Source organism: Pangasianodon hypophthalmus, chromosome 28, assembly GCF_027358585.1.
Source record: "Pangasianodon hypophthalmus isolate fPanHyp1 chromosome 28, fPanHyp1.pri, whole genome shotgun sequence".
Classification (NCBI taxonomy): domain Eukaryota; kingdom Metazoa; phylum Chordata; class Actinopteri; order Siluriformes; family Pangasiidae; genus Pangasianodon; species Pangasianodon hypophthalmus.
Window position 1 is genome coordinate 5,331,902 of NC_069737.1, and position 14,048 is coordinate 5,345,949.

A 14,048-nucleotide genomic window follows, 5' to 3' on the forward strand; every position below is an offset into this window, starting at 1 on the left:
GAGGTCTATGCTTAGACTGATGGAATTATGATTGGGAAATATCATAACTTGATATCAAAATGCATTTCAAAAACTTCTCCAGCTACTTGGTCTAACTGTATTTAAGTGGTCTAACGGCAAAGGGCAACAAATTAAAGACTTTAGCACTGCTGCATTGTTTAGTCATAAATTAGCAAAGTTGAGATGTCCTTTCCTGGTTTTGCTGGCTAATCATGAGATTTTTAATTATCCCTTTCTTTTTGAAAAATATCAGATCTGACCTTCTCTGAAATACGAATTAACCCGAGCCAGTGTGTTTGTGAGGAATGGAGTGAAAGAGATAGAGAGGGAATGAGAGAGGGGGGAAGGGAATGTGGAAGTCGATGAGCTGTGAACATAACTGTTCTCCCTTAACCCTGGCTGACAAGGTGAGAGCCACTCAGACCCAAACCACCCAGGCAGAAAGATCTACGAGAGGAAGTGATGCCGCAGAAACAGGGGGCACGACGACAGTCATGTTCTTGTAGCATCGCTGGGAGTGAAGAACTAATATGTGATTTTAAAAATATTTGTTCTTAGCATGCTAATACTAAAAAACTTTCAGTATAAGGCGTTTAGTGTTTGAGACCATTATCTGGTCTTTCACATCTCTCTGAGTCTTGTTTTATTCAGACTTAGGATACAACTCATTGTGAAATGAGTCACCATCCTGCCCTTGCTCTTCAAGTGGCCCAAACGTCCACTTCTCTTCCAGTGAAAACACACTGTTGGACCTCTTTTGAGGGCTGCTACATTAGTCTGACACTTTTTCCTCCTTTCCCCTTTAAATTCTTCATGTGCACAGTGTGTTTGCCCTGTCCATCTCCCATTTTCATCTTAAGGGTGCTCGATGTCAGCACAGTCGCACTCGGCAAGTGCCAGTTTCATTGTCGTCGTGCCTGGAAATGGATCTTGAGTGGCGCTAAATGGGCGCTCTTGGATGCTTTTTCCATTAGCTAATGCCTACTTCTGTCATCCACTCGGATGAAAGAACCATTCCCGCTGCATCCACACACTCATCCTTCTCTCTCTTTTTCTCTCTCCCTTTTAGTGATTCCCTATCTCTCACTTGCACGCCATCTGCTGTTATGCAAACTAGTTATTAAAGCCTCGCTTCCACTCTCTGTACCATCCCCCCCCACCCCTCCCACTTTTCCCATCATCCATCTAGGCATACTCCAGCCTTCCACTCTTCACTGTTACAACCCTGGCCCATTCACTCATACGCAATTTCAGCCTACAGATCTCCCACAAGTCTGAAATGATCTGCAGTCAGTCGTCGGCCTAAAGTGCCTGAAGTGTTTAAGGTCATCCACTCTTATTTTTCTCTAAAACTGAAAAAAGGCTTCACAAATTTGTCAGCTTTTTGACTTCCCTAGTTTCATCCAATTTCTTGTAAACTTGTTTATTTCTGCTGATATTTCAGTCTTTTTTTGTGATCAGTGTTGCAGTGTTGTATGTTTAGTTGCTCATTTCTTTTCCTGCACGCTAGTGTTTGTCAGCTACTAGCATGTAACACTTTGTGTTTTTACTAACAAATAGACGTGTAAAGGAGTAGGTAAATGTCTCGTTGACGGCATATGAGTCTGCATTGTCCGTGCAGCTTCGTGTTTAATTTCAGGATGTGTGATCACCACATTTGCTTTAACCTTCAGCGACATTTGATTTACGCCGCGCCCCCCTTTCCTCCGCAGGTTCCGGTGCCTCCGGTTATCCCAGTAACCTCCATCTGTCAAGTTAGTTGGTCTCGTTTATACACATGCCATTGAATTTCTTCTTCATTAATCCTCATCATCTTCCTTTTTTTTCCATTTCAATAATTCAGTCTTCCATTGAGGCTTCCCACCATCTAACCCATAATGCTTTACTTTCATGGCATCGCAGGAAAAACTTGGAGCTCCATGTCATGTGCTCAAATGCTGAACATCCAGCGCTTACGTCGTCTTTTTTTTTTTTTTTTGCTGTTGTTCTTGTTTACATAATTTATTCATTTCCTTTTGCCATGCTAACTACAGACGCCGCTTGCGCGCAAATAACATTCTTCTTTCACCTCAGGAATGCCCAGTTGGAGTTCTCCATTAGCTTATGTCTCCATCATCTGAGAGCATGCTAATCGCTTTGAGTGGTTCCTCTAACAATACTCACATTCGCCATCTCTTATGACACACACCGTTTTGTCTAATGAATCTCATCTCTGATTATGTATAACATTCTGGGGTTTTCTCTTCCTGCTAACACCATATTGCTGGATTTTGTATATCTGCAGGTATGGCGAGCCACCCTCCGATTCCCATCATGGACCTGGCTGACCACCTGGAGAGACTCAAAGCCAATGACAACCTGAAGTTCTCACAGGAATATGAGGTAAAACCCCAAACTGTCACACTGATCTCTACTTTAATGCTAATGAGCTGTGCTTTCATATCTATCGAGCTTATTAATGTAAGATCTCTGAGCTTGAATCCATGTCTGTACAGTTGTATGACAATATGAGGACTTTTTTCATCGAATTACGTAAAGGTGAATATAATACCTAAAAATTGAGATTGGGAGATTCAGCCCTAGGTATATGTGCAATGAAGCCAAATTAGATGATTTAACTCTAATGAGTAAAGAAGGATGAGTTTTATATAGTCTAAATAATAATAATGACATTTTGTTTGAGACATTAGTGATGAGATATGCATAGCTGCATTGTCACATTCACAACTGGGCGTAATTGGGCCTGAAATTTTGAACACAAACAGACCATAGCCTGAAAACATACTGTCCGAAACCTGACCCCACCCACAGCACCAAGTTTTAAGTCTGAACCCAAACCTAATAACTTGTTACCTTGTTGCAACAATGATGGGCATTATCAGATCTTTGGTTAAACTTTCAATGATTAACAATCAAATTTGTCTACAGAGTGATAGTAAATTAAGTTAGAATTTATTTTTTGATGAGGTTATGACATTATGTATGACTAAATGCCTTCAAACAATATTCAAAAGATTTTCAGTCTTGATCAACCTTACACAACCAACCAAGAAGGTTATGAGAAAGCAGAATGTGAAATTTGAACTCCAACTCACCAAATGTTTGAGAAATGATTTCCAAACATTACGTGAGTAGTTACAAAACAAGTAATTCAATATTTTAAAAATAACATGTATTAACCAGTCTGTGTGTGTGATGGAGAGTAGGGAGTGTTTATCTCGGACCTTGGCCTAACACTGATTGATTCTATGTTTTTGTGAAACTATAACCACACTTATTCCTCTAACATGACCCTTCAGTTAGGTCCAGGTCCAAACTTTAGAATACATTAATCCCAAACATATCATATTATTTTGATTGACACACACATAAGTCCTCCAGACTTTTCTAGAGAAGAACTGAAACATTTGTTGTCACATTCAAAGGTACTTTCCTCCTAATAAAGCTACCGAGCTGCCGGGTGCCATAGACCGGAGCAGAGTTGGAAAGGTCAGGCAAGACAGAGGAAAGGGTAATCCTGTTATCTCTGAATGGAAAAGAGGTGAAGATCTCTTTATGGTTATTAGAAAGGCAGCACACTGCCAGAGCACACCGATTCAAGTGTGTGATGTCATTGCTCTGCTGATGGAAGCTGGCCTCTGATTGGATTCGAGCAACAGAAGGCTGGGGAGAAATCATATTTGTCACAATGTTATTTTTTTATTTATCCATCATCACTGGTGGGTGAATTGTATAAGAAGCCTCAGGCTTTCATTGATAGATGGAGTGTTATTAAATGGAGCGGGAGAGCGATGATGGAAGAAGCCAGTCCTGCATTTGGCAAAAGCTGGAGAGCCAAGTGCGACTTCAGTGCGGTTTTTAGAGTCTATTTCAATTTATTTATATAACAGTTGTTGTCAAAGCAGCTTTACAGAAATTCGGGTTCAGACCTTTAAATATCAAGCTGAAGGTCACTCCATAGGAACGTTATGCTGGACCTAAGCTACCACTATAACAGAAACAGAGGACACTTCAGGTTTGGGTTATCACATATATATTGTGTTTCATAAGCATACACTTAGGTGGTAGTTTATTAGGTAGTTTATTAGGTGTTAATAATAAGAACTAATAAGAGCTCAGAGTCTCCAATCTGAAGAGAATCAGCACATTTCATCATCACACCCCACAAAGGAGATGACACATATTGCATCTGTTAGTTGTCTATTCATATCACTGATTACCTAACACAACAAAATTCTTGTTCATTTTTGTCATAACAAATGAAACATGTTTGAAAAGACATGAGCTTTCCAAATATTCTGGAACAAGATTGCAAAGTTTGTCAAGATCATCTGGTTTACTTTCTGACACAGTCAGTTAGAGGTCTGACCTCAACATTTGCTTCCAAAGCTAAAAATTTGAGAGAAAGAGTAAACTACAGATAAAATTTAGCTAAAATACATATAAAAGGCCTTGCACAAGTATTCCCCCCTTATACTTCCACAAAATTTGGCAGAAACCCAGCACTGCTCATCATCCCGTGATCCTCGTTGTGAAGTATGGTGGTGGTAGCATTGTGTTGTTGGGGAGGGGATGCTTTTCATCAGCAGGGACTAGGAAATGGTCGGGGTTGAGGGAAAGATGGATGGCCAAATACAGGGCAATCCTAGAAGAAAAGACTGGAGCAGAGGTTTCACCTTCCAACAAGGTAACGACCCCAAGCATACTGCCAAAGCTACATCAGAGTGGTTTAAAACTAAGAAATCGAAAGTGGCCCAGTCAAAGCCCAGACCTGAATCTTATTGAAAATCTGTGGCAAGACTTTCTGTTGTAAGAGCTTGAGCAGTTTTTGCCAGAAAGAATGGACCAAAAAAAAAAAAAAATCAAGATCCAGATGTAAAGCTGATAGATGTATTCCAGAAGACTTGTAGCTATAATTGCAGCCAAATGTGATTCTACCAAGACTGACCAATGAAGCATGAATACTTAAGCAACCAACACATTTCTGCTTCTTTGTTTAATTAACCTTTGTATCACAATAGACAATATGTTTGCACTTTGAAATTTCAGACATATTGTGTATATCAATGGTAAAAAAAATAAAAAATTCCAGTTAAAAAATGCATTAGACAAGACCTTTTTTTTTTTTTCTTTTCAAGATTAGGTCTCTAACCCTTAGGCGGGTTTGACATTTGAACGATTCCCCTCCGTGCTCACCAAGCTCCGCCCAATGGTTGCTTAATCCAATGGTTTGTTTTTTAAAATCATGTTCTGCATATATTCTAGGTTATTTGTAGTAAGTAAGGAATACAAAAATAGACTATTACACTTTTAAGTCTATTTCAATTCTATGTTGTAAGGCTACAAAATGTGGAAAAGTCCAAATGGGGTGAAGGAATTTTATAGAGTACACATAGCTTTAGGAAGAAACCCTAAAACGAACCAAGAGTGAAGAAGGAAAGCCATTTTTTTTCTGATTAATCAATAGTGCATGAAAAATGTGAGATTAACAGAAGTATCCATCTCATCGAGTGACATGAGACACAAGTATTCACAAGGATATTTAATATTCACTATGCCAATGCTGTGCTTTTGCATGCATATATGATGCATGGCATGGTCCTGGCATTGTTTATTTGTGGGTTTGTGTAACGGTGTGTGTGTGCAGCACTGTGGGTTGCATTTCTGCCACAGCCACCTCCAGCCAATGAGGTCAGTTTCTGGCTTGGTGCCAGGCTGCCCCTGCCATTACTGCAGCTTAACTACATCGAATTGTAATTCCCAGCCACTTTTTTCCCCCCTTGCAGCGGCACGGAAAGTCATTTTGAGAGCACAATGAAATGAGGCCGCGTTTCATTATGAGCAATGTTGCGACCTGCTGTTTCAACATATTCAGATGAAATGCTGTGGCTTAGCCGAAGATTTGTTCTCTCTCATAATGCACCGTGGCACAGCAACGTGACCCACATTGATAGAAAAATGCCACCACTCAGAATTTTTCACATGCCAAGATGCATTTGCTCATTATGAACAATTCTTTGTGCCTAAGTTGAAGCAATTTACAGTTACATTACTGATATTTACCATGTCATATTCTCCGCATTCTTTTTATGCAGCGTACATAACAGTGTAATCTAACTGAAGGAATATTACATCTGGATTATTTTTTATTTTAAAAAAATTATAACCACAGGAATCAGCTCACAAAAAATCAGTTTATATATATTTTATATATATAATTTATGCATAGCATGAACACATGACCCTCTTGTTTATATGGCCCATTTTCATTCATTCTGTGCTCTTCTGTAAAACTGTAATTTGAAATTTATCAAACTAGAGAGGAGTTCACCAGGAGGCAGATGCATATCTTTTCATTTTCAAACAGTTACTGAGGAGAGCAAATCATTTCATTATTAAAATAAATGAGTAAAATAGAGAAGCGCTGGGTAAACCAGCTCAAAAGCTTATCCGCACAGATTGGCTGACCAGATCTTACCCATTTCAGAAGGACGTATACATTTATTTGTTTAGCAAATATGTTAGTCTAAAGCAGGGGTCACCCCCTGAGCTATTTTAGCGAACTGAATTGAAAAAATACTGTAACAGGGCATTCAGTATAAGGGGGAAAAAAAGAAAAAATTATATTTCTTCCTTACATTAAACTCCATTACATTAAATTAATTCCACTGCAAACAGAAAAAAGTTCTATGTACAAGAAGTAAACTTTCAAACCTGAACATGTCTTATATCAAATCTGCAATAAGGGGAACATTGTATATGTTTGATTTTTTTTTCCATCAAACTATTTCTTTAACCTCAGAGCTACCAGCTCCCAAGAGTACAGAAGGATGTAAACTTTGCAGTTGAAACCCTACTAAAGAAATGAAGCTGTTCATGTTCTCTCACACTCCGATGTAACATTTAACACAAAGTTGCCTCTAAGTACTCTTCGGGGGCTTGTTAGAGTTTGTAAAAGCTTTTCTATTACCAGAAACAAGATCTCTATAGTTTCACTCCTCAGAAAATCAAACCGTTGTTACTGTAACCCCATGAGTCAGACTTAGAGCAGGGCACTTATGATGATTGAAGAGAGACGCACAACAAAACAGAGCGTTTTATTTGAAACTCTTACCAACCCGGAACATTTAAAGTGGACCTGTGTTATTAATGAGGAGCGCGAAGAATAGTTTATTAGCTTACAAATTAGTCTAAGATAATTGCCTTAGAACACTGTGTTCTGTATTTGTACTGCCAGACAAAGGCTTTGATCATGGATTAGTTAAATAACTTCATTTTATTGGGGTGCTTTTCACCCTGACATGAAGCGCAAAGCGTTTTTTATTTAGCTTGACAACCACAGGAGCAAACTTTCCATGTGTGTCGCAGACAGTGACCCAAATAAAAATCACATGTTCCACAGGAAGTCTAAGACATCGGATGATGGAGAGAAGTTGAAGCTAGATGAGGATATTCCAGGATGGGGAAATAGACTGTAACTATATGCCTGACATTTCTGAATCCTTATTTTCAGCCACTCACGTCGCTCATGTTGATGCCTGATGCTACTTGCTCCCAAATGCTAGGGCTGGCCAGTGTGGCAGGAAACTATTTTAAGACGTTTGTCAGTTATGCAGGATGCTTATCATGCCATCTTTCAATTTAGGCTGAGACTGAGAGCTTGAAAATGAGCTGCTGGCAAACAAGGCTGAGTATCTGTATCCTCGTGATATAATTGGTTGTAAACATGTATCCAGGCCAAAGTTTGAAATGTGTTTCACAAGATTTTCAAAACATTTATACCCAATTTTCTCTTTCTTTTATAACATCCTTCAGAATGTTCTGTATCGCTTGACATCTGCCAATTTGGGACAGAAGGCTATTGTGCTTCCTCTGACACGTTCACACTGAAAGCAAAAGTTTTGTTTTTTACCTCTATGTAGATGCCACGTCTGTAGCTGTGGATGTAAGAGCTGTGATTTAAGCAACAGTGGCAAGCAACAAAGCAACATTTGATTTGAGTTAATTTGAATCTTAATTATGTGCAAATTAGGTATATGACACAGTAAAGCGACAAAAGATTCCAGTAAGGCTCGAATGATTCCTCAGACCAATCCTATGACATTTGTTCAGTTTCCCACTCACTATTTGAAGCACAAAAATGAAAGAAAAAATTATAACCATGGTTTTAATCATATGCTGTCATATACTAGCTTTCATTAAATGTCTATAGAGAGATTAGGAAGAAAAAATTAAATTTGGAAGGAGCTAACAGAGATGGTTGGCAAATATACATCAACCAGTGTAATGTAACATGTAAAGCAGCCAATTTTTACACTTACTAGTACATTATTTATCTTGTGTTTAACTAGGTAGCTTTAGATGCTATATATATATATAGATATTACTATTTCTCATTAAAGCTAAAAAAATTGCTGGATGAGCAATTTGTCGCTTTGTTGATATGAATGTTGGATCATCAAAAGAAAAAAAAAAAAGAACTTTCCAATTATAAAGCCTCCTGGACTCAAGGTTGGAGTCTAAACCTGCAAGCTACCAACTACAGAGGAAAAAAAACATCTTACACAGTTACACCACTCAAGAGCAGAAAAGTGGAATTGATTATTGCTTTTGTCTCCATTACAGTCTATAGACCCAGGCCAGCAGTTTACATGGGAGCACTCGAACCTGGAGGTAAACAAAGCCAAGAACCGCTATGCCAATGTCATCGCCTACGACCACTCGAGAGTGCTGCTCTCCTCCATCGATGGTACGTCTGGCCTCAGGCTTTTTACACTTCTAGCATGCATTAGTTGATGGATATTAATAATACATTTGCAATTACACTGCCATATTAACTGTCAGTTCACATAAGTGTCCTAATGAGGATGGTGTGTCTTCAGGCCGCTGACTGATGGATATGTTTGATTTATTTAATTTTTACATATATCTGTACATGGCCCTCAAAAAATGTTATGGTTGCAGTAAAAAAGGTTTTTTTCAGATATTCTATCACGTAACACACATTACTCGACACATTAAAGCGCCGTGCTGAAGCAACAGTACACCAAGGAGGTTTGTTGGAATCTAACAATGAAACTGACTTAAGGTAAATCGATAAATATTCCCCCTTTATGTAGCATGACTCTCACTGTAATATATCTACATGGAAGTCTGATCACCCACATAGCAGCTTTTATTGCATTGGAGGCCTCTTCATGGCATCCTACAACCCAGCACAGCCCTCTATTTGTCCTCACTAAGCCCTCCGAATTGATTTCCCTCTGATGGGACACACATATTTGTGGAACTGATGCATTGCACGCTAACATCTGGAGTTGAGAGCCCTCGCCTCTCTGTGTTTGCTTTGATTCGAAAACTTGTACACGCAAGAGTTAGCCAGAGCTTCTGGCTGACGTCGACTGACTTCGAGCTGCCTGTGATTTAGTACGCAGAGGGCAGAACAAAATAAACACAGTAGGAAAGAAATCTGTGTTGCAATCAGGAAATTTTCAAATGGCAGCGCAGTAGGAGCTAGTCTGAAGTTTTTCAGCTCGCCCTCGAAGACCCCCTGCCAGGCTCCATCTTTGTTCTGTTCCAGCGTTCAGCACCATCTGAGGCTGTAATCATGGACTGTGGAGTTCTGATTACCTGGCCCAGGTGTGGCAGGAGACGGAGTAGAACAAAACAGTGGTTTAGGGACGTTGACGAACAAATTGGGTGCAGAACTTAATGCGTGTTCCTTGCTTTCTTATGCTCCATCTCTCTGACTTAATGGTATATAGTTAAACTGATCAGATCTGACATCAACACTCATTTACTTTTGAGTCAGGAAGCAGATTTCGCTTTGGGCCGTACATATCTGTATCTCATGCAGGACATTCTCTTTCTTGATGCTTATATCCCATCGTATCATCTGCGTTCTGTGCAGATTTAGACCAGATATTATTTCTCCTACACAGTAATTAAGCTAACAATTACGCAGACTGTACGAGAATCATCCATCTTTTCACTAATTTTAGTTTTGCTAGGATAACTTCCAAAAAACAGTTTGCTTTTTTCAGTGGGTAGTCTCACCTGGAGTAATCATAAAGACTGTCCTGTGCTCATCCCAAGAGTCTTATCCACAATCTACTCACACTAATGTCGTTCTAAGGAAACACTGATTGAGTGTATACCTGCCAGAAATCCAGTCACAGTGTCCAGTCCATATGAAAGAGAGAGAGAGAGAGACAGAGAGAGAGAGAGAGAATCCTTAAATCGCTGAACTGCTGGACTTTGTAAAGGTCAGTGGATGTGAAGTCGGCCAATCCTTCTTTTTTTTACAATCCAGCTGGCTGCAGCTTTCCTCTGCTGAAGAATTTTATTACTGATCTTGCTCATTTCTAATACATGGGTATAAATCTAACAGGGGAAAATAACACACTGTTTGTTATAGAGTAGAACAGGACTCCCAGGAACTGGGATGAGTTTTTACACTTTTATGGACATTATATATCTTTATACCATGTCGTGAATAAATTCTTGCTCAGCAGCTCTGACAGTAGTTCAAATCACAGGTTTATGTTAATACGCTCCTTCTAATACAGTATCGTTTCTATAGTAACAACATGTCCAGGACTTGTACCATGGACGCTCCACAATACTGGATTAAAAAATTGTTGATATGGTGAAGTTTTTTGTGAGAAGCTGTATCTTGGCATGATACCAGTTTTTCTTTTCCCGTTACTGGTATTGAGTGTGGCCTGGTACCAATGCCCATTTGATATTGTTTTCTTTAAAATCTACAAAGCTTTAAAAAATCACTTACGCTGTAAATATAATAAATATAATAAAATATAAAGTGTAGATATAATTAAATCAATCATAACAATAGAAAAAAACAACTTTATATGTAAACATTTCCAGTTCCAAAAAGTATTTCTTTTTCAAATCTAATTCCAATCTTTGCCATTTGTTACAGGATCCAGTAGCAATACTGGTTTTCGGATCAGTGCCATCTCTAGTATATTTAGCAATTTGGAAGAAGTCTCCAGTGTCAGCACTTTGTAACAGTCAGAGGTAAAGCTGTAAGTGACACGGGAGAGGCTTAATGACAGAAGGTTATGTGGTTTCTCAGTAACATAATAAGCTGGATTTTTGTCTTAACTTGTCTGAACTTCTAAAGAAAGAGAAAAACGAGCAGCTGGTGAGGGTGATTGTGTATAGCAGCTATAACATAAATGATAACAGGAACATGTTTCATCAATGTTCTGCAACATTTATAGTAACTATAAATGGATAAAAAGTATGAGGTATCATTCTTTAGTTAATAAAGAATTGTAATCAGTGGGAAGATGGTGTGGTTTAAAAGGAATAAAACATTACAGGAAGTGCTGTTACTTGAAAATAATCAGCTTTGTCAGTTTCATGGTGAGAAACATTTTAGCACAACAAGTTTAATGTTGCTAAAACATGAGCCATTCATCAATGCATTCCAGAAGTAATAGGACTCTCTTATAATAATCAGCATTCAACCAATTTCCTTCTTATTGGCTTTATTGTTCTTACTCCATAATTATGTGGATTTAACGAACCATTAGAACTATAAAAAAAACGCACTGACTGGCATTACTCAACCAGCTAGTCTCTTTTTATAATAATAATAATAATAATAATAATAATAATAATAAAATATGAGTGAGGTATGCTACATGTTTGAAGAACGCTTTCACTAGTCAGTAAAAGAGACAACCTTATCAAGCTCTTTGAAGCTGCTAGTTTAATTAAAAGCTTCATAAGATTTGATAAACCAAAATTCCTCAGCACCATAGAAAACAAACAAATTTTTTTTTAGCTGTTCTCATACTCTAATCTAATAATATAATAAAACGTCCAATATATTGAATGCATAACATTTTGCCAGCAATTTTTCCTGTATAAAAATGCATCATGTCTTACTTCTGGAATATATAATCGATTATATATTATATATTTGGTGAGCTTCACAAAAATATACCAAACACTAAGGTGATAGCTTTTTATCAGAATATAGTCAAAGGATTTATAGAGGTTTCTACTGAAGTCAGGATTAATAAGGATTTGCAGTAGTGAGTCATCATCTTTTTATTAAAGCAGATCAAGGTTTAAGCTCTATATACTGTACATCATGGCTTTAAAAAGATTCATTTAACATGTTAAACAAATATCGTGGAGTCTCTCGAGGTAGCTTGAGTGTTACCAGCTTGTGAGGTTGTGAAAGAGAAAGAGCAGAGATGCTAATAATAAATTAACTGAGGTTTGTAATTCATCAACTTTAAAAGCATGGTGTGTGTAGCTTTGCAGTGCGCTTCCTTTATTTAAAATGTAAAATATTATATTGAAGCCCGAAACCACTCAAAAATACCCCAAAATAATTTTTTTTCTATAATTGTTAAAAAGATTACGTTGTAGACTTTATGATGACAATATCTACAGGAAACACGGACAACTAATACTTTACAGGTTAACTTTCTGTTGTAATTGAATCATTAATTTATTCTGAGAGTTTACAGAAAATAAAAATCACCTATCGAGAGAATTAAATTACCATGGGATGCTCAGAGGACACACAGTACACACAAGGAAAATGTGAACAGTTGCAAAATTGCTTTTGTATTTTACTAAATCATATTTTGTCCACCTATAATGGAAAAATCAAATGTTCTGCAACCTGAAAAGCATAACGCTGGAAATCAGTCATCCATAATTCGCAGACTTGAGCTTAATCAAGATAAGATTCCACAGGGGTTTAATATATAAGAGGTGGAATATGTATTTAATTTCATCAACTGCTGCGGGAATGTAATATATTTTAAAAGCTAAAGTTTGGCTCAGACTTTGTAATACACTTATTATATGATTATAATTTTTTTTTTTAAGCAAATCCTGACTGACGTGCCAGACGGTTCAGTTTTGCCCCTCATACTTTCCCACTGCTAATTTATGCTAGACATCCTATTGTTTTATTGGCAATGTTTCATTACAGTTCGAAAAGAGAAGGCAAGAGAAAAGCGAGCTTAATTGTCTTTATCCATTGTCCATAATCCTGAGCAGACAGCTCCAACGAAGAGAGGAGGATTAGAATAAAACGAGTAGCATGGATGGAGAGAAAGCTCAGAAAGAGCTTATATCCTGTTTTTTTTTTAAATTCAGCTGAATAATTTACCTGGGAGAGAGAGAGAGAGGGAGGGAGGGAGGGAGAAAGAGAGAGCGGGGGAGTCCTGGAAGCGAACGCTGCAGACAGATGAGCTTTATCTCGCTGCAGCATGTGTTTCACGAAGCTCTGGGCCTCCAGTCCTCCAGCATCGACTAGCTGTCAACCTTGTGGAAAAGACCACACGGCTTTCATTTAGAGAGATCAAGCGAGAGGTGGAGGGAAAAAAGCATTCTTTCTCCTCCTTTCCCTCGAACCATCACTTATTTCCATTTGCTTAATAAATATTTTAGTGAGAAGTGTGTGAAAAATATTTTAGTACCTGTAAAAAAATATTATTTTACTCTGAACAGTTAAATAGTGAGTATTTGGATGTCCACACAGATAACTTTGACTGACAGGGGTGTGTCACAGGAACTCGGTCTAAAGTGCAGTTAGAATAAAAGATAGAAAGAGAGGAAGATGGATTACGCGAGTTTGGCACGGTTTTAGCTGCCCTGCCACTCCGGGTGGGTTTATAAAACCGTGCAGCCTGAAGCTCAGCCAAAAAAATGCGCTCAGCATTAAACGCTCACTCCGCATTAGCGTGAAGCAGTACAGGCATCACAGCAGGAAGCCGTCCATCTACACGCAGATTCGCTCTGACGGCCGCCAGCAACCGAAACTGAAGAGTTTAATGTCGCAATCACTCACTCGTGCAATCACTCACTCGCTCATTTCTTCAATTATTCACTCACTCACAGTCACACAAGCTCACACATTCTCACATGCACAGTCTCACAAATACAAATAAATACCCTCAAACATATTTAATTAATTTACCCAATTCACATTTCACAGAATTGTATGATGGACACTGTGTATAAGTGGATTTTTAACGTGTGTAATTGTTGAC

The 14,048-nt window shown here is 38.2% G+C and overlaps 1 protein-coding gene across 22 annotated transcripts in view; it reads left to right on the forward strand.

Annotated features, from left to right (window-relative positions):
• The window catches only part of LOC113545745 (receptor-type tyrosine-protein phosphatase delta), a 370,010-nt gene that overhangs the window by 335,930 nt on the left and 20,032 nt on the right, over nucleotides 1-14,048 (forward strand). For 12 of the 22 annotated variants that reach the window (XM_026945226.3, XM_053230763.1, XM_053230765.1 and 9 more), the window contains 3 exons: nucleotides 1,713-1,754; nucleotides 2,285-2,382; nucleotides 8,626-8,749. In XM_026945226.3, coding sequence (XP_026801027.1) covers nucleotides 1,713-1,754; nucleotides 2,285-2,382; nucleotides 8,626-8,749 — 264 coding nt within the window. The remainder of the gene's footprint in view (nucleotides 1-1,712; nucleotides 1,755-2,284; nucleotides 2,383-8,625; nucleotides 8,750-14,048) is intronic. The other 10 variants (XM_053230771.1, XM_053230773.1, XM_053230772.1 and 7 more) reach the window with 1 other exon arrangement.